Source organism: Eriocheir sinensis, chromosome 24 (genome assembly GCF_024679095.1).
Source record: "Eriocheir sinensis breed Jianghai 21 chromosome 24, ASM2467909v1, whole genome shotgun sequence".
Classification (NCBI taxonomy): domain Eukaryota; kingdom Metazoa; phylum Arthropoda; class Malacostraca; order Decapoda; family Varunidae; genus Eriocheir; species Eriocheir sinensis.
The window spans coordinates 13,894,928-13,920,382 of record NC_066532.1 but is presented as its reverse complement, the minus strand read 5'-3'; the positions used below and the strand labels follow the sequence as shown (position 1 = coordinate 13,920,382).

At 42.4% G+C, this 25,455-nt stretch overlaps 1 protein-coding gene across 12 annotated transcripts in view; it reads left to right on the top strand.

Annotated features, from left to right (window-relative positions):
• Positions 1–25,455, top strand: part of LOC127002871 (transient receptor potential cation channel protein painless-like) — a 116,713-nt gene that overhangs the window by 65,303 nt on the left and 25,955 nt on the right. For 3 of the 12 annotated variants that reach the window (XM_050869126.1, XM_050869124.1, XM_050869121.1), the window contains exons 1-2: positions 11,923–12,074; positions 13,417–13,500. In XM_050869126.1, the coding sequence (XP_050725083.1) occupies positions 13,485–13,500 (16 nt within the window). In that variant the 5' untranslated portion in view covers positions 11,923–12,074; positions 13,417–13,484. Of the gene's footprint in view, positions 1–11,922; positions 12,075–13,416; positions 13,501–15,725; positions 15,744–24,933; positions 25,054–25,455 lie in introns of those variants that run through there. The other 9 variants (XM_050869123.1, XM_050869127.1, XM_050869125.1 and 6 more) reach the window with 5 other exon arrangements.

Genomic DNA, 25,455 nt, shown 5'->3' with positions numbered 1-25,455 from the left:
ATCGCTGTCATTAAGTAGGTATGGTGACTTTTCCAGTAAACTCAAACTTGGTGACTTTCCTGGTGATTTTGACAAGAATTACGCCTCGATCTTGTGGTGAACGTCAAAATCAATCTATCTGAGTCCTCACCATCTCCGTCAGGAAGTAGGTACGGTGACCTCTACGGTAAACTCAAGATTGGTGGCTCCTTCAATAAACACAAGAATGGTGACTTTCCTGGTGAATTTGGCAAGAATGGCGGGTCTTCTAGCGGACGTCAAAACTAAGCTAAGTCCTCACCATTGCTGCCAGGAAGTCGGAATGGTGACTTTTTCAATAAACACAAGATCGGTGACTTTCTCGGTCCGTGTGGCAGATCTGAGCCTCGCCAGACACCCTCTCGCCACACCACGCCACAGTCACCGGGCAAGAGAATCGCGCAGCACCAGTCCCCGCACCAGCTCCTGCCCTGGGGTCCTGAGCATTGCCAAGGAGTTTATCTGCGAAGACCTGCTGGTGACGGGCGCTCGGCTTACTGAGATGCGCTACCCCTCCCTCCTGTCTCTTGTGTCACGATAAAGCTGTGTGTGTGTGTGTGTGTGTGTGTGTGTGTGCTGCTGGGTGAGAGAGTAACAGTAACAGTGCATGGCAAGAGTGTTTTCATTACCTCAGCTGGGAGGATGAGAGAGAGAGGAATATAATGTTGGGGGGGGTTGAAAAGACAGTCTATGAAAACCCTTTTACCTATACAAGAACCTTTCCTCATAAACACAATGATCTACACACCGGGACTGCCTGTCTCGATGCTTACACACACACACACACACACACACACACACACACACACACACACACACACTTACTTACTTGATTGTAGTCCTTCATGGGAGTATTCCATCTTTGTAGACGCTCCATACTCCCACCTTCAATCTTCCTTTCAACATCTGTAGGGCTCTCTCACAGTCTTACTTTCCAGATCGTAGCACTGACCGAACAGAAAAGTCTTCATTTTTTTCTTGAATATGTCAACATTATCCGCTTGCTTGACACTAAGTGGTACCATATTATATAGGCGGGGGGCATTTCTGCTAAACGCCCTACGTCCAGCTTCAGTATTGAACCGAGGCTCTGCAAGTCTGTACTCTTCTGTACTATGTCGCAAGGTCACATTGGCATCGACATGAAAATCACTGAGCAACTCCCTAATGTATCTAGGCCTCCCCGATTTCAAAGACTCATACACCATAACGCATCTCTTAAACACTATTCTTGCTTTTATCGGTAACCAGTGTAAGTCTATAAGAGCAGGAGTGATCCTGTCCCGGCGTGAAAGTCCTTTTATCAATCTAGGCCTTTATCAATCATGACTAGTTGTAGTTTTCTTATCAGATAGTCAGGCACACCATAGTATAGAGAGTTGCAATAATCTAATCTGCTTATAACATGGTTGTGAATGAGCATCAGCATTTGATTTTCGTCAAGGTATTTCTTCACAAAAGATAAATTTTTCATATGATAACTTGCTATACGTACTGTGTGTTGAATTTGAGTGTTGAATGATAGATTACTGTCTAAAAACACACCCAAGTCCCTCACACCGTCACTCACACTCATAACTTCCCCATTCACTTGTAAGTGACGAACGTCACATCTGTTGATATCAAAATTTCTACCAATAACCAAACACTCCGTCTTGTTCTCATTGAGTTTTAATTGTTTGCAGTCCATCCAGCGCTCAATGTCAACCATTATAGCCGGTAATTTTGCTTCAGTGTCCTGTACATCCCTTGATGACAAATAAAACTGCGTGTCATCCGCGAACAACTCAAAAGCAACTCCATGCTTGGCAAGCAGGTAAGACAGCTCAATGGTGTAAGTACAGAACAAGACAGGACCCAAAACACTTCCCTGGGGAACACCCCGTTCCAATGTCTTCACTACAGAAAAGGTTCCACCAATCTGTACACAATAAGTTCGGTTTTCAAGACAACTCTTAAGATACGCTAATGCCGCTCCTTCTATCCCTATTTTTTCACAATCACGCAACAAAATATCATGCACAACGGTGTCAAAAGCCGCACTCAAATCTAGTAGTATAAGAATACCGCTATTCCCTTCATCCATCAACTCATGCATATCATTTACCACCGAGCACAATGCGGTTTCCGTAGAATACAAACGTCGATATGCCGACTGGTTATCCGGTAGAGCCTCCACTAATTGCAAGCGTTCGCTTAATTGTTCTAGAATTACATTCTCCATGATCTTGGAAAGAAAAGTTATATTCGACACCGGACGAAATGAGCTTAAGCACTGCGGCTCCAACGCACCCTTACGTATCGGCTTCACACTCGCCCTTTTCTCCATGTCACGGAAAGTATGACTAACAATGCTGATGTTCACAAGGTCAACCAAGATTTCAATTAATAAGTCAATGTTATCACTATGAAGTAACTCACCAATGGGCAATGGATCATTGGCACAATAAGTTGGCTTCATCCTTTTTTATCGATTTCAGAGACGCTGAGGTTATGGGTCTAAATGAAGTTAGTCTATACCTAGGAAGTGGAGCCTCCAGCAACAGATCATCCTGGGAATCTTCTCTAAAACGTCTTATAATACCACTTATCTTAGCTTCAAACAATCGGATAAAACCATTCGCAAGCTCATCATCCGAAAAACCTTCAGGTAACCTATTACATTTCTTTTTTTCCAGTTATATTATCAAGGATTCAATATAACTTATTAACATTGTCAGCCGCCTGCTCAGTCTTGTTCTTGTAGTACTCACGTTTTCTCGCGATAATAACTTTCCTCTCATTATTCCGAGCACGAGTGTATTCAAGTCTAAATAATTCAAGTCTAAATAATTCTGTCCCATGCCTACGCCACTTTCGTTCCTTCCTCTCCTTCTCTTTTTGTTGCACGATCAACCACACTGTTATACCAGGGCGCACTGTCTCTGATCACAATTTCTTTTTCGATAATAGGGCACATTTCCTCGTATCGGTCTTTGGCAACACTATTGAAGAGTTCATCAAAGCACGTAAGACACTCATCTGTATTCACAGTACCGTGTACGCACGAATCGAGTCGTTGAGATGATATGCCGTTATATATTGAGCCTAGTAATACTTCTGGATCAAAGTTTCTCTTAGAGCGAAACTTAATCATCCTTTTCTGTTTCTTTTCTATCGCTAGTTGCACGCTAAAGTTTATCAGCTTATGCACCGGTGATATACTGAAAATGTCTTCTACCTGTACATCTTGAACCAGGTTATTATCCTTATCCACAAGGACCAAGTCGATCATATGTCCACCTATCGTCGTCGGCTCATCCACCATATTAGCCAGGTTAAAAGAGTCAATCATATCCACGAAATCCGATACATAGCGTGCACTCAGATCGTCCATCCATTCATTAAAATCGCCACAAATAATGACATTAGCACCGACCATATCAGTAGAGTCTAAGTATGTCTTTAGCTCTTCAATAAAACTGCTCATGCTCGAATAAGGGGGTCTATATAATATAATTAGCGTAACCCTGTTGCCATTTACCTCACATTCCACCTAAAGCACCTCGTAACTTGTAGTGTGTATATTATAACATACATGTGAATGTGTGAATGTATGTCGTAGCGCCATGGCCCAGCGGCGCCAGGACATTACACGCAGACGCTACGTTGTGCTTAGGAGGTGCTCCCTGCCGTGGGAACGGTGTTGATTCAGCAAGCCTGGTGCCGCTTGCCGCTTCTGTGCCGGGAGAAGCCGGGCAGATATCAGCGGGCGGCGGGCGAGAGCAGAGTACTTCTCGGAGTGTGCGTACGACTTACGACTCGTCCACAAAATACTGTAACTATTCTGCTAATATATTTAAAAAGCCAATACAACTATTTAATTAACCATAGAGAGTAAATTAAGTGAACTCAAAGTGAACTTACGGCTTCGCTCGGCCAACACATAACACACCTCACTTAAGTAAAGGCTATAGTGTTGTCTCAACCACTTCAGTCAACTGGAGAACGCAGGCAACGGCACACCAGACCTGACGTGAGATAACAGTTCGCGCCTTAAAACATAAACAAAAAAAAAACCCAGCTAACAAAAGGGCTAACAAACTTTCCTGTCGATTTAGCGTACACTTTCTTATTTTCTTAATGCTTTAGAGATAAAGACTCCTACGCCTCCCCCACGGGCATTTTGTCTTGTAGTGTGAAGAAACATACGCGTATCAGGGGTCATTTCACTGATGACTGCCAAGTCAGAGTCACTCAACCAAGTTTCCGTGTCAGCCAGTACATCCAGGCGTTCATCATCAATTAAGTCGCGTAGATTAAATGTCTTGTTTCTCAAAGATTGAATATTTACTAATGCACACTTTATACTCACATTATTGTGAGTAGCCATGATCCGTGTTTTCCTTGACTCTCTGAAGCTCCGAAACCATCAGTGGACAGCAGTGTTCATTTACTGTATGACCGAGCTCTCCGCTCCTATTAGCCCTCGCGCAGTTTATGCATTTCTTAAACTTAGCTTCACATTCTTTGATTTCATGTTCACCCGCGCACTTGGGACATGTTGGTTTGTCCCCCTTTGCCTTGTCACTGCAGTTTGTCTTCGTATGACCAAATCTCTGACAGTAAAAACACACCCAAGCATGATAGCGATCTCGAACCTTATATCCACCCCACTCGAGCCTCAACATATCCCCATGTCTATGAATGCAAGTTCCCACACCCGGGTCGCACTTTATGAAATAATGAGCAGTATCACCGCGGCTGGTTTCTCAAATACCAGCTTCATCTCCTCCACTCCTTCAATAGATTGTAAGCACTCATTCTTCTCTATTAGTTCATCCTTATCGTCTCCTTTGCTAACATTACAAAGCATAATTTTCGGCATGATTTTCTTCACATTACTGGTCTTCACCTTATCTATATATAAGTTCAAGTCTCTCCGCAGCTTCATTCCTAGTTGCTTCATCATCGAAATTCATGACAATATTACCACCACTAGTGAACCTAGAATCGCTGATAGGCACACCCGCCAAAGCCGTTGCAACATATTTTTTACTGTCAATAGCTTTTCCATCATTATTGTTGGCTTTTACTACCAACAAGTTCTTCCCCTTTTTTTCTTGCCCCTCCTAACCACTTCAGCCGAGTCCCCCACATCCGGAGTTAACTCACCAGTAACCATGTTCTCCCTTGCACTCGTAACGCTGACGTCACAACCTCTCTCCCCTTCTCCTCTACAACACCACCCACATCATTGCTTGACCTCTTCACCACACTATTTACCTCACCTCGCATCTCTGCAAAGCCTTTCATTACCAGATCCTTTAATTCTTTCAGCTCATCCTTAACTTATCAATGTCATCGCTTTTCTTAGTAGCCTCCACACGAATTGTTTCCGCACAGTGATCACACAATCAGTTTACATGACGCAGATTTGTGCTTTTGATTCCACCCAGATGAACACACGAGGTATGAAAACCTCCTTTACATCGTATACATGTCACCACATTCGATTTGCTACTGTCATTCACTTCAAAACACTGTCCACACTGGCCGGAATTGGTCCCACTTGCGAAATTGGCGCCAGCCATGGCGTGAGCGGAGCACACTGAAACACATCCGATCGCCACACCGGTCTCAACTCAACACACACACACTAGGGGTGGGCAGGTACCGGTATCAATACCGGTACTAACGGTACCAGCTAAACGGTACGGTACCGGTACCAGATTGCTCGGTACCGGTACCGGATTGCTCGGATTTATTTATTGGATTTATTGATAATTTTTCATGTCCGATTCTTTTTTTTTAGGTTGCTAATAAATATTGTTATTGTTATTAGACAATGATCGAGTACATCCGTAATGACGACTATACATGCTATTTTTTATCGAAAAAATAAATATTCACATCATTCAGAGAGAGAGAGAGAGAGAGAGTGTGTACAACAGAAGAAACATCCTAATTTAGGGCAGAAATAAATGAGAGGAAAAAGTCCACTGTGTGTGTGTGTGTGTGTGTGTGTGTGTGTGTGTGTGTGTGTGTGTGTGTGTGTGTGTGTGTGTGTGTGTGTGTGTGTGTGTGTGTGTGTGTGTGTCCATTATTTTATTATTGGACACACACACACACATACACACACACACAGTGGACTTTTATCTCATTTATTTCTGCCCTTAATTAGGATGTTTCTTCTGTTGTACTCTCTCTCTCTCTCTCTCTCTCTCTCTCTCTCTCTCTCTGAATGAAGTGAATATTTATTTTTTCGATAAAAAAATAGCATGTATAGATATTATGGATGTACTCTATCATAGTCTAATAACAATAACAATATATATTAGCAACCTAAAAAAAGAATCGGACACGAAGAATTATCCACTAAATCCAAAAAAATAACTCCAATAATAAAATAATGGAGACGGGAGCTGTGATGGTAACGAAAAGCAGGACAAAATGGTGGGAGCTTGGAAAGACGGTCAGCGAGGCAGTGACTCAGCAGCCAGCACAACATTCAAGGCTCAATTTGTCTCCACAGGGCCCATACCGGTACCGCATGGAGACTGGCCAGCCCCTCGTGCCGTCAAGCGTCACCAAGATCCAACCGGTACCGGTACTAGCGGTAATGCTCAGTGCCGAGTGATCATGAGTCTTCCCGGCACCGGGTACTGGTACCGGGTGCCGGCTGAATCGATTCTTCTCGGCACCCGATACGATACCAAGTCTTCCCGGCACCGGGTACCGGTACCGGGTGCCGGCTGAATCGATTCTTCTCGGCACGCGGTACCGGTACCAAGTGCCGAAAAGAATCGATTCAGCCGGCACCCGGTACCAGTACCCGGTGCCGGGAAGACTCATGATCACTCGGCACTGAGCATTACCGCTAGTACCGGTACCGGTTGGATCTTGGTGACGCTTGACGGCGCGCGGGGCTGGCCAGTCTCCATGCGGTACCGGTATGGGCCCTGTGGAGACAAATTAAGAATGTTGTGCTGTGCTGAGTCACTGCTCGCTCGCCACCAATAAGCTCCCTCCATTCATTTATTTTCCTACCATCATAGCTCCATTGTTGAGTTATTGGATGATTCTTCATGTCCGAATCTTTTTTTTTTTAAGGATACTAATATATATTGTTATTGTTACTAGACTATGAGTACATCCATAATAACTACGTATACATATGCTATTCTTTTTATCGAAGAAAATATTCACTTCATTCAGGGGAGAGAGAGAGAGAGAGAGAGAGAGAGAGTTTTCTTTACAGAAAGTTTATTTAGGAATTTCATCAGACGGCATTAAGATAAAAAGCTCTTGGGTACCGGTACCGGTACCGGTACTAACGGTACCTAAGTTTTCGGTACCCGGTACTACCGGTACTCAAATTAACGGTACCTGCCCATCCCTAACACACACACACACACACACACACACACACACACACACACACACACACACACACACACACACACACACACACACACACACACACACACACACACACACACACACACACACACACACACACACACACACACATACACACAGAAACATAATTATAAATATTAGTAATTCTGCATTGCGAAATAGGAGCATTAGTGAAGAAAACATCAATGGAAGAGGCCCTGGGAGTTACTGTGCCGGATAATTTGTCGCCAGAGAAACACAAGACCGTAACTGTAGGCGAGACCTTGAATTAGTGAGGAGCCTGGAGGCTGCTTGTTCATTATCTTCCAAGCTCCTTCCACATCAAGACACTCTCCTACACAACACTGCAGTTATCTCCTAGCTCTGAACTGCCTGGTGTCTGTGGCAGAAAGAAACTGACGAAAACAAGAAAAGAAAAACAGGAAAATAATGATAAACTAGCGGGGAGCTGCACGGGGTCGCCATTCCACGACCCCCCCCCCCGCCCCTTCATTGCTATCAGATGACGGTAATGTAGAGAACGCCTGGCTAAGCCTTAAAAATCATTTACTCACTCAGCAGAACACATTCGTCCCTTTGTATGAGAACCGCAGTAACACTAATAAAAGCCCACCTTGGTTTAACAGCGAGGCTAAAGAAAACACGCCCGAAAACATCAGACTTTACCATGATGCCAGGCGACGAGTAAAAGGATTAGTATGTCAGGCAAAGCGTAGATATGAAGAAAGTATTGTGGCCAACTGTAAAAATAGTCCGAAATCCTTCTTCAGTTACATAAACAACAAAAAGGCGATCAGAAGTGGAATTGGACCTTTAACAAACAGCGACGGTGCACTAGTGACTGACAGCCAACACGTTGCAAACCTATTAAACAATTACTTTTCCTCGGTGCTTAATACTAACAGTCCTCCCACCACCACCACCAATACCAGTACTAATGTAAATCCCGAGCATGCATTGCCTAACTTTGAAATAACAACCGATGAAGTCCTTAAAGCCCTCCAATCACTTAAAACAAATAAAAGTCCTGGACCTGACAAAGTATATCCTACACTGCTCAAAGAAACAAAGAGCGAAATACTCTCCTCCCTCACAACCGTATTCAATATGTCCTTGCGACAAGGCATCGTCCCTTCGGATTGGAAAAAGGCTAACGTGACACCGATTTTTAAGAAAGGAGACAAAAAAATACCAGGTAATTACAGGCCCATTAGTTTAACTTCGGTTGTAGGTAAGCTACTTGAGAGCATAATTAGAGACAAAATTGTGAGTTACCTTGAAAGCCACTCATTAATTGGGGACTCACAACATGGCTTCCGTAACAAAAGATCCTGCCTATCAAACCTATTAACCTTTTATAACGACCTCTTCACGGTTTATGACGTAACCAAATCACTGGACGTAGTCTATCTTGATTTCCAGAAAGCTTTTGATAAAGTCCCACATCATAAATTACTTTACAAATTAAAGCAAATAGGTATTGACGGTCAAGTAAACCAATGGATCGCGAATTGGTTGAGCAACAGGCAACAAAGAGTAGTGATTGACGGATTTAACTCAGAGTGGGCGCCGGTCACTAGTGGCGTCCCTCAGGGCTCGGTTCTTGGCCCAGTGCTCTTCATTATTTACATCAACGCGCTGTGGATGCTGGACTCAATAATCGCATTAGTAAATTTGCAAACGACACAGAGATTGGTAACTCGGTTCACACTGACGAAGACAGGCAAAGCTATAGCAGTCACCGCTCAAATTACGTACTTCTCCTCAGTGACAAAGAGCATGTAGCGCTGTGAGCGCAGACTCATTAAGCCGCTGCAAGCAGACTTCTTAGTGTATTTCCTTGTCTGCCTGTTTTGTGCGTCAGACAGAGACACGCCAGTCCTCGTCGACAGACCGACTTGGTCGGCTAGATTTCGATCGCCGATAGAGTCGGTCTGTCGGCTCCCTGCTACGGACCGCCTTTGGCAAAGGCCCGTGCTCCCTCGTGCAAGAGGAAGCAATCTTTCCCCCCCCCACCCCTATCCCAAATAAAGTAACCCTGGCGGATATGACTTTATCTATCCGTGAACCGATTAGCACTTAGAACACTCGCTACCACCAACAAAGCCTCCAAGAGGATTTGCACAAAATTTCAGCTTGGTCTGATAGATGGGAGATGCCCTTTAACGTAGATAAGTGCCAGGTCCTTCAAGTTGGATAAAAAAATAAGAAGTTCGATTACGAAATGCGCGGCGTTAAACTCAAAGGCGTTCAATGCGGAAAGGACTTGGGGATTAAAATCGCGTCAAACCTCAAATTCTCACAGCAATGCATCGATGCAGCAAATAAAGCGAGCAGAATGTTGGGCTTCATTAAAAGAAACTTTTTATTCAAGAGTGAAGATGTAATACTTCCGCTCTACAATAGTTTAGTCAGACCCCACTTGGAATATGCGGTACAGTTTTGGTCTCCCCACCATGCAAAGGACATTACTAAATTAGAAGGTGTTCAGCGTCGGGCAACAAAAATGATCCCTTCCTTGCGCAACAAATCCTAAGAAGAAATGCTTTCCACCCTTAACATGTTCTCTCTTGAGAAACGTCGCCTCCGAGGAAAACTGATCGAATGTTTTAAAGTACTTAATGATTTCACGAATGTAGACAGATCAACATTGTTTATGATCGATGAAATGAAATGCAGCGTTTTGGAGCCTTCTGATCAATGTAAAATCACTTAGGTTTAAATACAGACAACCTAGTCTGGACCATGGGGTCTGTGTTGTCTGATTTTCTCCGTAATTCTATGTAATTCTCTCTCTCTCTCTCTCTCTCTCTCTCTCTCTCTCTCTCTCTCTCTCTCTCTCTCTCTCTCTCTCTCTCTCTCTCTCTCCTATTTTTTTAGGTATTAAAAATTATACGTTTCCACAGCCACTGACGTGACAGCTCAACTGCAGTGCCTGCGGACATAAGGGCTTTAATAGAATACCGCTGCTCCAGCCAAGGCCCGCGGTCGACGGCGTCATCATGTGAACGTTTATAGCCTATTATTACGTATAAAATTTTTATAAAGAACAAGATCTCGGCTGTCAGGAATTTTTTGTTTTTGGTTTAAAGGCATAACCATCTCCCCTAATAAGTGCAGTATATTTTTAAATGTATCATAGTTTGATAAACAACTTAGAGTTGCTCTTGACTAAATTTGAACGAAACTAAAAGCTCGTGTCAAAATGTAGCGACAGAGCCTAAAGAAAAAATATTTATTAAGCGTTAGCGACGGGCACTTTTGATAAATATCTATCTTAAAATTATGTAGAGTGCACCTGTGACCACCAATCACCACAACAGTACGATTTCGATAGGATATAATAATTTTCATGTCGCGTGGAGGGGTTGGCAGATGTCGCTTTCTGAGCGAAACTTACTGGACAGTGTGTCACTACTCTCTATAGCCGACTATATGTAAATAGGGGCTATATCGTTTAACAAACATAAACTGAATAAACGTCGGCCAAATCCACGCCCATAGGTCAAAATTTGGTGTTGGTACGATTGGTTTAAGTGTCTATAAAAATAATAAATAAATAGATAAATAAATAAATAAATAAATAAATACACTTCGGCCAAATCCACGCCCATAGGCAAAATTTGGTGTTGCTACGATTGGTTTAAGTGCCTCAAATTTCACTTACAAACCCTCAGCCCTTAGCGTATTAGTGTTATAGAAGATAAAGAGACACGTCTTAGATGAATAGGTATATTAAAATCTCCTGCCTGTGAACTGCCTGTGAAATGACGAAAACAAGAAGAGGAAAACGGGAAAATAACTAAAAAAAATACAGAAGCACGTCTTGGATGAATATATTTAACTCTCCTAGCTCTGAACTGCCTGATGTCTTAGTCTTAGATTAATATATTAACCGTAGGCGAGGCACACAATGGTGGTGAGGAGCCTGCAGGCTACTTGTTCATTATCTTTCCAAGCTTCCGGGCTGGGAATCCCTTCCTCAGCATCCAGCGGAAGCCCCCGCCTGCGCCCCGACCCGGCCACCAGACGGCACTGGGGAGGAATATATATATATATATATATATATATATATATATATATATATATATATATATATATATATATATATATATATATAATAAAAATAGTAGTAGAAGTAGTAGTAGAAGGAGGAGGAAGAGGAGGAGGAGGAGGAGGAGGAGGAGTAATAATATATGGAAGTGTCTTCTCTTTTGTAGTGTAAGTTTTATTAAGTGACACCAAGCCCTCCCTTCCCTCCCCCCCTGCCTAAGCACACCCTCCTCTCGAAGTGGGTGATGACATATTTCCCCCTCCCCCCCGTGTCCTCTGAGCATCAAAACGTACAGAATGTTGCCATTTGTGCACTTATAATAAAGGCCAATTAATCAGTTGTAACTTATGATTGTTTATTTCCCCAAGGCCTGGGTTTTTGTTTTCAAATAAGCAATACGGAATTTTTCAGCGCAGATTTAATTAACCTGTAGAAAAGCTCAAATTAATGACTGTTAGGCGGGAAAGAATAAGGTGACGGGCAGCATAGTCAGGCACTGCCGGGCCTGTCCTGGCGATCGTCAGACAGTGTGCGAGGCCGCGAGTGTCAGGCCGCCCCTCTCAGCCCGCCTGGAAAACAACTCAACTCGGGGAAAATTAAGGTGAGCATTAGCGACACTCTAATGCATAGTATATTTTTACGAGACAGATTATTTCGAATGCGTAGCTGGTCATATGTGTATATATATATATATATATATATATATATATATATATATATATATATATATATATATATATATATATATATATATATATATATATATATACCTTTTTTTTTGTGGAGACCTTTGATTCAGTGTAACCGAGTAAGATTTCATTCAAATAACGGAACCAGCTTTAGGCCTACAGCCTTACGTTGTCATGAGACAGGTGACAAAACTGACAATTAAAGGAGTTTGGTAAGAAATGCATGGAGCAAACACGATGACATGGTTTCACTTGTTTTTTCTGCGATAAGTCTTTCCTTTTAGAAGCCTCGATCAAACCATTTCCGTACCAGCTTTTCAGTTCATGGAAAGGTATGAAAAGTTATAAATCTTCTTCAGTTTCTCACATTTATATGGTACGTAGCTACAGCACATGACACCATTGTAGAAACTTATTGCAACACTTAAAGCAAACTGCCTTCCCGCGGTGGCTGAGTCGTCAAAGTAACGGCCTCGAGTTCAGAAGGACGCGAGTTCAATCCCCGACCGGTGCCACCAAGCTGGGATTTTTCAGCCGCCGCCGAGTGGCTTAAAACTACCCACATGCTGTCCAGAAGACCACCTATCAACCCGGACTCTAGATTCTAGGATCAAAGATGAGCTCTGGGAGGGCAGCATGAGCCAATGCTATAAACACTTGCCTGCGCCAGAACGGGCTGGGCCGACCATCAGGACCTACCGGAAAGAAGCCTTGGACCGACCATCAGGATCCACCGGGAAGAAGCCTACCGGCGCAATAGGCTGCAATGTAAAAAAAAAAAAAAAAAAAAAAAAGCTGTCAACATGGGCGGGGCTTAGCGACGCCACCAGTGACGTCATAGCTAGCCAATCAGGACGCAGTAACTGTTTCCCGTTACAGATTGTTTTATGTTTTATTTTTTATTCATTATCAGTATCATATTCAGGAATGAAACAAAAAATCGCCACTTTAGTTTAATTTTGTAAAGGTGCTTCAATTATAATGAAACTTAAATACAAACAGGAAAAAATCACATTTCATTTTGTGTTACCACAGCGCTCTATATAGATGACGCTACCTTACTATACATTCCTTGACCAGGCAGAGAGAAAAAAAAAGCATTCGTCGGAGCGCGGACACCAACACCAGGCAGGGGGAGGCGGGGGACGCTGGGAAAGGGTTTGGGCTTGCAAGGGCCTAGTAACGGCTGATGATGATGATGATAGCTTGCTACAGCCTCCCCTCCTAACCCTTCCATCTTCCATTTTCCTTCAGGCCGCGCGGCGCAGGGGGGCGGCGCCGCTGGAGGTGACGAGGAGGCCGACCCTGAACAGCGGCTGGAGATGGCGGAGATAACAGGTTAGTGCGCGCCTTGCCTCAGTGCTCCTCTCAGTGATACGACTACTTCCCGCTTGTTTGTTTCTCTCGCCCTGTTACGGCTGTGTGTGTGTGTGTGTGTGTGTGTGTGTGTGTGTGTGTGTGTTTACCTATTTATATTTACCTATTTGTAGTCTACCAGGCCCGAGCTAAGTTCTAATAGTCCCGTCTCCATATCTACATTCATCCAGCCTTTCCTTCATTTGTTGGACGCTGTTCGCCTCCACCACCTCTTCACGCAAGCTGTTCCATGTGTTAACACTTCTATGTGGAAAACTATACTTTTTTTTAAGTCAGTCAAACAGGTTCCTTTGTTAAGTTTCTTCCTCCTCTCGGCCCCTGCGTTCTCGCAGTTAAGAGGAGTTCATCTCTATCCACCTCATCAAATTTATTTACCAACTTATGTAGCGTGATCAGATATCCTCTCTCCCTTCTTTGTTCCAGTGTCGTCAAGTCCATCTCTTTCAATCTGTCTTCATACGTCATATTCGAGAGTTCTGGGACAATTTTAGTTGCAATTCTCTGTATCCTTTCCAGCTTTCTGATATCCTTCTTTTTGTGAAGCGACCACACAACTGCAGCATATTCAAGTTTTGGTCTTATCATTGTTGTTATTATTTTCTTCAATTTCTTTGTCCATAAAATGGAATGATACCCTTATATTTGGCATCATCCTGTAGGTTTCTCGAAACACCTTGTTTATGTGCTTTTCTGGGGATGGTGTGTCTTGCATCGTTACTCCCATAACTTTTTCTTCATGTACCACCTTTAAGTTTTCTTCTCCCATCCTGTATGTTTTCCTTTATCTTTTTTTACTTTTCCCTATTTCGATAACATGGCATTTGCTTGCATTAAATTCCATCTCCCATAACTGGCTCCATCTATACACTCTGTTCATGTTTTTTGCAGCTCCTCACAATCTTCCTCCGTCCTCAGTTTTCTTACTAACTTTGCATCGTCTGCAAAAAGGCTCATGTAACTTTTTATACCTTTTGGCATTTCGTTTATATATGTTATGAACATTATTGGTGCCAGAACTGAGCCTTGAGGAACTCCACTCTCTACTCTCCTTCAATTTGATTTCTCCTCTCTAATCACTGTCCTCATTTCTCTTCCCGTTAAGTAATCCTTCATCCACTCGATAACCTTTCCGCCCATTCCTCCCCACTGCTGTGGTTTCCAGATCAACCTATTGTGCGGAACCTTGTCAAAAGCTTTTTTCAAATCGAGATATACACAATCAGCCCATCCTTCTCTCTCTTGCACCACGTCTATTGCTCTTGAGTAGAAACACAGTAGGTTAGTGCCACACGATTTCCCTTTTCTAAATCCAAACTGTCCTTTATTTTTCATGTTTTCCTTTTCTAAATGTTCAATCCATTTTTTTTTATTATACTTTCACAAATATTACACATTACACTTGTCAAAGAAATTGGTCTATAATTTAGTGGCTCAGTTTTATCTCCACTTTTATAAATATGTACAAAGTTCGCTCTCTTCCACTCTAAGGGATTTATCCTGTATTTATAGAGCATGTTATTATGTCATAAAGTGGCTCCAATAATTCATTTCTATACTCTTTTAGCACCTGACCCGAGATTCCATCCGGTCCCTTAGCTTTCCTTCCATCTAAGGTTCTCATCAGCTGTATCAGTTCTCCTTTATCAACCTTTACATGATTTAGTTTCCCCACATTGCTTTTTCGAGACCACACCCAAAGCCGGTCTCTTCCATAAAGACTATGAACATTTTTTTTTAATATTTCTGCAATATCTTTGTCCTCTTTGTTTTTCCTTTAGCCTTTCCACTCCTTCATTTCTTTTCAATTTCCCGTTTACGAATTACTAAATATTTTTTGTTCTTCTTTACATTTAAAAACTATTCTTCTTTCAAATTTTGCTTCCTCCTCCTTCCTTATTTTTACATAATCATATTTTGCTTCTTTATATTTGTCCCTATTGTTCTTATATGGTCTTTTCTTTATCCTCCATGCCTTTTTTCTGTGTGTGTGTGTGTGTGTGTGTGTGTGTGTGTGTGTGTGTGTGTGTGTGTGTGTGTGTGTGTGTGTGTGTGTGTGTGTGTGTGTGTGTGTGTGTGTGGTGTGTGTGTGTGTGTGTGTGTGTGTGTGTGTGTGTGTGCGTTATACAGAGTAGGCAGATGTTTGCTTTGCTTATTTCAATAATATCAAGAGCATTTCTGTTATCCAGAGTGTGGGTCAGGCCAGTGTGAGTGTTCCGGCAGCGTGTGGTGTTGGTGTGACCAGGGGACACGGAGAGACAGGACAGCAGGTGGACAAAAAGTGACAGATTGAGACACGGCAATGGTCAGGACACGTATGCAGGAGAGGGGACAACAGAGGAGTGAATAAGAGGAGTTTTAGAAACAATATTTACGAACTTACTACTACTACTATTACTACTACTACTACTACTACTTTTTTCCTCTACATGAAGTATACCTCCACCCATATTTATTTTCCCGACACATAATCATGGGGGGCTCCATAGCTTGGAGGTCATTAGCCCCAACTCTGTTCGCAAATGACTGGCATCCAACCATATCACTCCTCGTCCTCGTCCTCGTCCTTCTCCTCCTCCTCCTCCTCCTCCTCCTCCTCCTCCTCCTCCTTCTCCTCCTCCTCCTTCTCCTCCTCCTCCTCCTCCTCTATGCCCTCTCTGGCCTCAATCCTCAGAATGCTTATAGACCTGATGGAGTGACTCCTATTGTCCTTAAAAACTGTGCCTCCGTGCTGTCACCCTGCCTGGTCAATCTCTTTCACCTCTGCCTGTCAATATCTACCTTTCCTTTCTGCTGGAAGTATGCCTTCGTACAGCCTGTGCCTAAGAAGGGTGACCGTTCCAATCCCTCAAACTACCGTCCTATAGCTTTACTTTCCTGTCTATCTAAAGCTTTGAATCAATCCTTAACTGGAAGACTCAAAAGCACCTTTCCACTTCTGGCCTTCTATCTGATCGCCAGTATGGGTTCCGCAAGAGGCGTTCTACTGGTGATCTCCTTCCCTTCCTAACTGACTCTTGGTCATCCTCTCTTAGCCGTTTCGGTGAAACCTTTGCTATTGCGCTGACCATATCAAAAGCCTTTGATAGGGTCTGGCATAAATCTTTGCTTTCCAAACTACCCTCCTACGGTTTATATCCTTCTCTCTGTACCTTTATCTCCAGTTTCCTTTCTGACCGTTTTATTTCTACTGTGGTAGACGATCACTTCTCTAACTCTTTTTAGGAGCAGTGAATAGCGGGCTTTTTTTTTTCCATATTTGTTTCCTTTTTTTATGCCCTTGAACTGACTCCTTTTCTGTAAAAAAAATTACGGTACTACTACTACTACTACTACTACTACTACTATTACTATTACTATTACTATTACTATTACTACTACTACTACTACTACTACTACTACTACTACTACTACTACGAGAGAGAGAGAGAGAGAGAGAGAGAGAGAGAGAGAGAGAGAGAGAGAGAGAGAGAGAGAGAGAGAGAGAGAGAGAACAAGCAAAGTAAGAGTGTCACCCAACAAATGCTGGAGGTCCGGGCAGACAGACAGAGGCACAGGCAGAGAGAAAAAGCATTCGTCGGAGCGCCGACACCTACACCAGGCAGGGGGAGGCGGAGGACGCTGGGAAAGGGTTTTGTCTGGCAAAGAACTAGTGACGGCTGATAATGATGATTAAGACTAGCTACAGCCTCCCCTATTAATAGGCGCACCTAACATCACCAAATGTGGGGTACAAACTTGGCGGAGGGACTGTTTTTTTGCGGGCCATTGAAAGTAGCGGACTAAAGAGTAGCCGATCCGGATATTTTGTTTTTATTTATTAATGATTCTCGAGACATCCTGGAGTTAAATCAAAGTAGGTGCTTATCTCTGTATTCATTCATACACACACAGGTAATATTTCTGTGGTGTCTGATTCTTTTATTTGAGTGAAATTCTATTGTGATAAACAGTCATAAATTCGTGTCACTAGTAAAAGCAGTGACATCTCAAGTAATGGACGGCGGACTCTTTTGATTTTGCGGCGCCCTTGACATTAAGCCGCGAATTTTGGAAAACCAACTGTTTTGGTGCAAATCGCCATATCTCCCTTATTTCTGGGGCTAAAGAAATGTTTTTGGTATCAATCAACGGCAAAATGAAAGGACTATATTTTTTAATAAGCGACCGTGCTCACAAAATGACTCGAAATGGTAAAAAATCGAATAAATTCGCAAAAAACGGATCTGAAAAAAACTATTTTTCAATTCCCAACGTTGAAACCCACTCATTTTTTTTTAGCATTTCAAAAAAAACGTATTTAACAAATACTTCAGTCCTACCAATGTGCTTTCCAACATGATGCATAACATCTCCCTATTCTCAGTAGTTTCGTCGCTAGAGCTCGAAACGTAAACCCTTTTGAGAGCGATTTTGACGAACTCCTGGCACTTTGCCGCTTTTGTCTAGTGTGGCATTGCTATTGCCTCTAGAAGGCTGTAATTTGGCATGTACCTCCTCTTGGCAATGTAGATTAACCAGCTCGAAAGATTGTTTGATAGCTCGATTTCAAGTTTGTCGTCGAGCCGTCAAAAAATAGCCTGTTTTTCGGCCATTTTCCCGCGATTTGGACACGTCCTAGTTTTTTGCCTATAACTTTTTTTATTTATTTAGTGCTTTCCATTTTTTCTGATTACTAATCTGTATTAATAGAGCTTTCATTTGCCACCAAACACGCTTTCCTAACTTACGTAGTTTTTGCTCGAGCTTGACCAGAAGTCGCGACGAAAATTCACCGAATCTGACTCATTTCACGCGCCGCGACGAAAAACCTTCCTGACGACACAAAAATTAATATATCTACATAAAAATTCATTTATGAACACTTCAATATGTTGACTATCATGTTATAATAGCATTTTAAGATATCTATATAAAAAGTTACTATTTTTATATAATCATTTCACATTTCACTCAAACTTTCTGTAAGAACTCCACCTTGGACGATTCTGGGCATATTCCTCCTACTCATCCCCCCTCTGACTCCTTTATGCCTGTTTTTAAGATTCTTCCTAATGATGTTTTCTATGCCCTCTCTGGCCTCAACTCTCAGAAGGCTTATGGACCTGATGGAGTGCCTCCTATTGTCCTTAAAAACTGTGCTTCTGTGCTGACACCCTGCCTGGTCAAACTCTTTCGTCTCTGCCTATCAACATCTATCTTTCCTTCCTGCTGGAAGTATGCCTTTGTACAGCCTGTGCCTAAGAAGGGTGACCGCTCCAATCCCTCAAACTACCGCCCAATAGCTCTACTTTCATGTCTATCTAAAGCTTTTGAATCAATCCTTAACCGGAAGATTCAAAAGCACCTTTCCACTTCTAATCTTCTATCTGATCCCCAGTATGGATTCCGCAAGGGGCGTTCTTCTTGCTCTCTTAACTGACTCTTGGTCATCCTCTCTTAGCAGTTTCGGTGAAACTTTCTCTGTTGCGCTAGACATATCGACAGCCTTCGATAGAGTCCGGCACCAGTCTTTACTTCCTAAACTCCCCTCTTTCGGATTCTATCCCTCTCTCTGTTTCTTTATCTCCAGTTTCCTTTCCGGCCGTTCTATCTCTGCGGTGGTAGACGGTCACTGCTCTTCCCTTAAACCTATCAACAGTGGCGTTCCACAGGGCTCTGTTCTACCACCCACTCTCTTCCTGTTATTCATCAATGATCTTCTTTCCATAACAAATTGTCCTGTCCACTCGTACGCCGACGACTCCACTCTGCATTATTCAACTTCTTTCAATAGAAGACCATCACAGCAGGAAGTACACGACTCCAGACTGGAGGCTGCAGAACGCTTAACCTCAGACCTTGCTATCATTTCCGATTGGGGCAGAAGGAACCTTGTGTCCTTCAATGCCTCAAAAACTCAATTTCTCCACCTATCAACTCGAAACAATCTTCCAAACACCTATCCACTATTCTTCGACAACACTCAGCTGTCACCTTCTTCAACGCTAAACATCCTCGGTCTATCCTTAACTCAAAATCTCAACTGGAAGCTTCATATCTCATCTCTCGCTAAATCAGCTTCCTCGAGGTTGGGCGTTCTGTATCGTCTCCGCCAGTTCTTCTCCCCCGCGCATTTGCTATCCATATACAGGGGCCTTGTCCGCCTCGTATGGAGTATGCATCTCACGTGTTGGGGGGCTCCACCCACACAGCTCTTCTGGACAGAGTGGAGGCTAAGGCTCTTCGTCTCATCAGCTCTCCTCCTCCTACTGATAATCTTCTACCTCTTAAATTCCGCCGCGATGTTGCCTCTCTTTCTATCTTCTATCGATACTTCCACGCTGACTGCTCTTCTGAACTTGCTAACTGAATGCCTCCCCCCCTCCCGCGGCCCCGCTGCACACGACTTTCTACTCATGCTCATCCTTATACTGTCCAAACCCCTTATGCAAGAGTTAACCAGCATCTTCACTCTTTCATCCCTCACGCTGGTAAACTCTGGAACAATCTTCCTTCATCTGTATTTCCTCCTGCCTACGACTTGAACTCTTTCAAGAGGAGGGTATCAGGACACCTCTCCTCCCGAATTTGACCTTTCTTTCGGCCACCTTTTCTGATTCTTTTATGGGAGCAGCGATTAGCGGGCTTTTTTAATTATTGTTTTTTTTGTGCCCTTGAGCTGCCTCCTTTGTTGTAAAAAAAAAAAAACTACATAAATCAACCTATATTAAGCGCCTTATTATACATGTTATTTTTTTTTTATTTAGTATTCAACCCCATTTCTTCCCATTTATGAATAATACATTTAATTTGCTTTCTTTTGATACCAAATATATGTATGTATATATATATATATATATATATATATATATATATATATATATATATATATATATATATATATATATATATATATATATATATATATATATATATATATATATATATATATATATATATATATATATATATATATATATATATATATATATATATATATATATATATATATATATATATATATATATATATATATATATATATATATATATATATAACATCACCTGCTCTGCGCAGTAAAATTATGCTATTTAGGGTATGTGATACCGATAATCGCTACTTTTCCGAAAAAAAACATTGTCTCCCCACTGCGCATGCGTGAAATATTTTCGGTGAAGAGATTTCAAAACATAGATCATCAAAATTGAAAAACACCAGGTTATTTTAATTTACTCAAAATAAATATATTAAAGAAAAATCATTTAACTTTGCCCTCAGCATGATTATTCATTGACTCAGATTTGATATTCTATATTCGCTTGTAAGGCACCGGTGTTGTGTTATTTGGTGACCCATCGTCAAAAGCTGGCGCTTTACAAACACTGGTCTCTCGTAGACTGCATGCTCAGACCAGTAAATGTGAATGTGAACAGTCTCACTTTTAACACATTAAGAGTTGCTGGAAAGCTGAATTCGGTTTGAAGACCGAAAAATATGAAAAATATTACTTTGTGAAAAAAATATGTGGTTGGTACACATTGGCTATCATTTCACAAAGATTTATGGTATTTGGTTTAAATCCATTTAAAGGTCCGGTACTCAACCACGTTTGTTTGTTTACATCGATAGCGTCGGGTTCTTTCCCCAAAACTGTGGAAAAACGGCAAAATCTTTATATTTTTGGTGAACATGATATGGGACTAAAAGCTAGTGTGTGGGATCTAGGACATCAGCCGAAGCCGATGCTTGTGCCTGCCAAGCAGTGAAGGAGAGAAAGGCATCGCCATCTGTCAGCCATGGGACGGGTATCTAGGATGAAGAGCATCGATGTGAAACGGAAAAATACAGCATGCTGAACCTGACACCACCACCGCGTCAGATGCTCGTCACTCATCCCACGCAAAGGAGAGTCAAGGAAAGAACACAGAAGATACCTCGTTAGATGAAGATGTGAAAGGACGACGAGATTGTCATGTCTGACGCCAGATCCTGCCTATGATTAAAGTTTCAAGCCTGATGCAACACCATGCACTGCACAAGCTGTAACTTCAAGAACACTTCGAAACCGGAAGCAGTGATAGCTGGGCGTCAAGATCTTGAGGACCAACATATCATTGACATACCTGTCTGTGATAGATGATGTTAAGAATGATGGGTGCCAGGAATGTTAGACGCAACTTCTTCGGGTACCAGACCTCAATATCAAGTCGAAGAAGCTAAGAAGACTGCTCCCTCACAGCACAATAAAGACGACAAGATAACACCTTGCTTTAGGGGCAAGAGGCAGGGGTGGGAAACACACCTGATTGTACGATCAATGAATAAACTTTATCGGCCCGTATCTCAAAACACGTTATTACCCTTCTAAAATCTATTTTGGGGCACAGGTTTAGCTTGATCAATTAAGCACAAAAACTAAACGCCAGAAAAAAAAAACATGAAAAAATTCATAAAACAAAAGCAAACTTTAAAATCTAAAAGCAAAGAAACACACTATATAATAACGTGTCGGTTGATAATACCCCACAGTATAAAAATCAGAGTGCATAATTACCAGAAGCTTTGTGAGACTGTACAGGTCTACGCTTGCTGGTCTGAGCATGCGCAGTTCACGAGCGACCAGTGTTTGTAAACAAAAGCGCCAGCTCTTGACGGTGGGGACGCCAAATAACACAACACCGGTTCAAGCGTTTCTAGTATTACCGTCCACAGGTACGTGTCAACGTGTGGTTTTCAGGTTTTGTTTTAAAATACGGATAATGAAAATTTAAATTCATCTATGTTTTTTATTTGAAATATCAATATAGTACCGTTTTCGACTATCGGACTTATCGCAAGCTAGTATCGGAATAGTGGATTTATATCGGGTATCGGTTATCGGTTATCGCCTATATTTGTGTCTCCATTTAACGAATATCGGTTATCACCGTTAAGGTTTTTCATTATCAGTTATCGGTTATCGGGAATAAGGTTTTCTGTTTTCGTGCCCAGCTATGGTGATACCCAGAGGTGGGCAAGTGCGGTACTTAGTGCGGTAGTGCGGCAGTACAGCATCACAAAAAAAGTACCGCACTACCGCAAACTTTCTGAAAATACTGCACTACCGCGGACCGCACTAAACAATCCTGCGGTACTTTTTGCGGTACTTAGATCACCATCGAAGACATTAGCAGGGCGGCATGCTCACAGAAATGTCTTTTTTTTTTCACAGTGAATCGGACTCAGGCAGCCAATTGGTATCAGTCATCAAAATCAGGGATTCAATCATTCTAACTTTTCAGTTATTGTTCAAAATTAAATACTGAATGAGTAAATTAGAGTAAATCTGTTCATCACTCAACCCAAGGCGGCGCGCCATGACTGCCCCTGACGATGACTGTACAAGCAAGCACTAACATGATCGCCGCTCATGTCCCGTACAAATTTTCTTTGATGCATAACATAGTACATGGTACTACTACTACTACTACTACATACTATACTCTCTCTCTCTCTCTCTCTCTCTCTCTCTCTCTCTCTCTCTCTCTCTCTCTCTCTCTCTCTCTCTCTCTCTCTCTCTCTCTCTCTCTCTCTCTCTCTCTCTCTCTCTCTCTCTCTCTCTCTCTCTCTCTCTCTCTCTCTCTCTCTCTCTCTCTCTCTCTCTCTCTCTCTCTCTCTCTCTCTCTCTCTCTCTCTCTCTCTCTCTCTCTCTCTCTCTCTCTCTCTCTCTCTCTCTCTCTCTCTCTCTCTCTCTCTCTCTCTCTCTCTCTCTCTCTCTCTCTCTCTCTCTCTCTCTCTCTCTCTCTCTCTCTCTCTCTCTCTCTCTCTCTCTCTCTCTCTCTCTCTCTCAATGTAGCCAAGATTAATATTGTTTGATTATAATAATAATAATAAAAATAAAAAATAAAAACAATAATAATAATAATAATAATAATGATAATGATAATGATAATGATAATGATAATGATAATGATAATGATAATAATAATAATAATAATAATAATAATAATAATAATAATAATAATAATAATAATAATAATAATAATAATAATAATAATAACAATAATAATATTAGTAATAGTATTTTTTTTATTATTATTATTATTATTAATGTGTGTGTGTGTGTGTGTGTGTGTGTGTGTGTATCATCGTTGTTATTTTTATTATGTCCTCGTTGAAATTTCCACGTGGTTTCTTCGCTGAGGCATGAGACGCCAGGGCTTACAGGTTTCCCACGGGAGCCGCTGTTAACAGTTGCAGTTGATGTGTTTTGTCTTAATATGTTGGACAGTTTGAATAATGTTTCACTCTTCCTGTCATGACTTTCCTATATTAGTAATCTTTCGTTTTCGCTCAAACGCTGGAGAATATTCCTCCCCTTCCCCTTCACTCCCCCATATCCCTGCAGCTGCACCACCCTTCCTTCCTTCCTTCCTTCCCATCCCCCACTTCCACCTCTCTCACATGACGCTGATCTCCTCCTCCCCCTTCCCTGTCCCGTCCCTCCTCCCTTGGAAAGTTGCATTCCCCTCCCTTCCCCTCCTCCCCTTCCCGTCCTCTACTCCCCTGCCTGCCCCCCCCCATCCTCCTCCCATTCCTCCCTCTCTCCCTCCACCAGTCCTCCTTTATTTTTTATTTTGTATCTCACAAGTTATTAGTTAGTCAGTAGCTAGCCTGGATAGGCATTGAAGTATTTTTTTTATGTTGACTAGTGACTACCGCTACCGCAGTTCCGTTCACTGCGTAACGCACTGGGAAAGAAAACAAAAGGGACCACACTACCGCAACCGCACTACTCCGGAAAAAGTACCGCACTACCGCAACCGCACTACTCCGGAAAAAGTACCGCACTACCACAACCGCACTACTCCGGAAAAACTACCGCACTACCGCAACCGCACTACTCCGGAAAAACTACCGCACTACCGCAACCGCACTACTCCGGAAAAAAGTACCGCACTACCGCAACCGCACTACTAATTTTTCTGCACCGTGCCCACCTCTGCTAATACCCGTAAAATGGCGTACGGTGCTGACTAGAGCCACAGACTGTTGCCAGATTGTCGTTCTCACCCGGTTATATTTCTGGGCTCCAATAACGATACTCATTTTTAGTTATCGTTAAAAGAGTTAGATCCTGATGTTCCCGGCAATACCGTCAGAAACCGGTAAATACTATGCTCTGAGTACGACAATCTGGCAACTGTGGCCCTATACGTATTTTCATATTATTGTTCTGTTGTTTATTCAATGTTCTGTTCAAGAAAAAGAGTACTCATAATTTTAGTTAGTTTTTGGTTTTATGGATTCTTTACGAAATACAATTATAACATTACCTCCTCTAAGTTAGGAAACGTCCTGAATCCTGGATCGGCTATGACGATGTTCGGTGCGCCTATTCGTCGTCTTAACCCTCAATCTACTGTTTTCTTTCAGGCCGCACGGCAGAGGAAGGCAGGAACGGGGGAGGTGGCAAGGTCGACTCTGGCAGTGACGAGGAGGTTGACTCTGACAGTGACGACTATAAGAGGATGTTGAGGAGGCTGATGGCGAAACGTAACTGCACGCTTTGCCTCAGTGCTTGTTTCAGTGCTGATCTTAATTTCCGCTTATTTCTCTCTCTCGTCCTGTTACCTGTGTATGTGTGTGTGTGTGTGCGTTTGTGTGTGTGTGTGTGTGTGTGTGTGTGTGTGTGTGTGTGTGTGTGTGTGTGTGTGTGTGTGTGTGTGTGTGTTATTCAGAGTAACCAAATGTTGCTTTACTTATTCCACTGACTTTAAGAACATTTCTGTTGTCCAGAGTGTGGGTAAGGCCAGTGTGTTCGTGCAGCGTGTGGTTTTAGTGTGACAAGGGGACACGCTGTAGTAGTGTTGTCCAGAGTGTGGGTATGGCCAGTGTGAGTGTTCCGGCAGCGTGTGGTTTTAGTGTGACAAGGGTACACGCTGTAGTAGTGTTGTC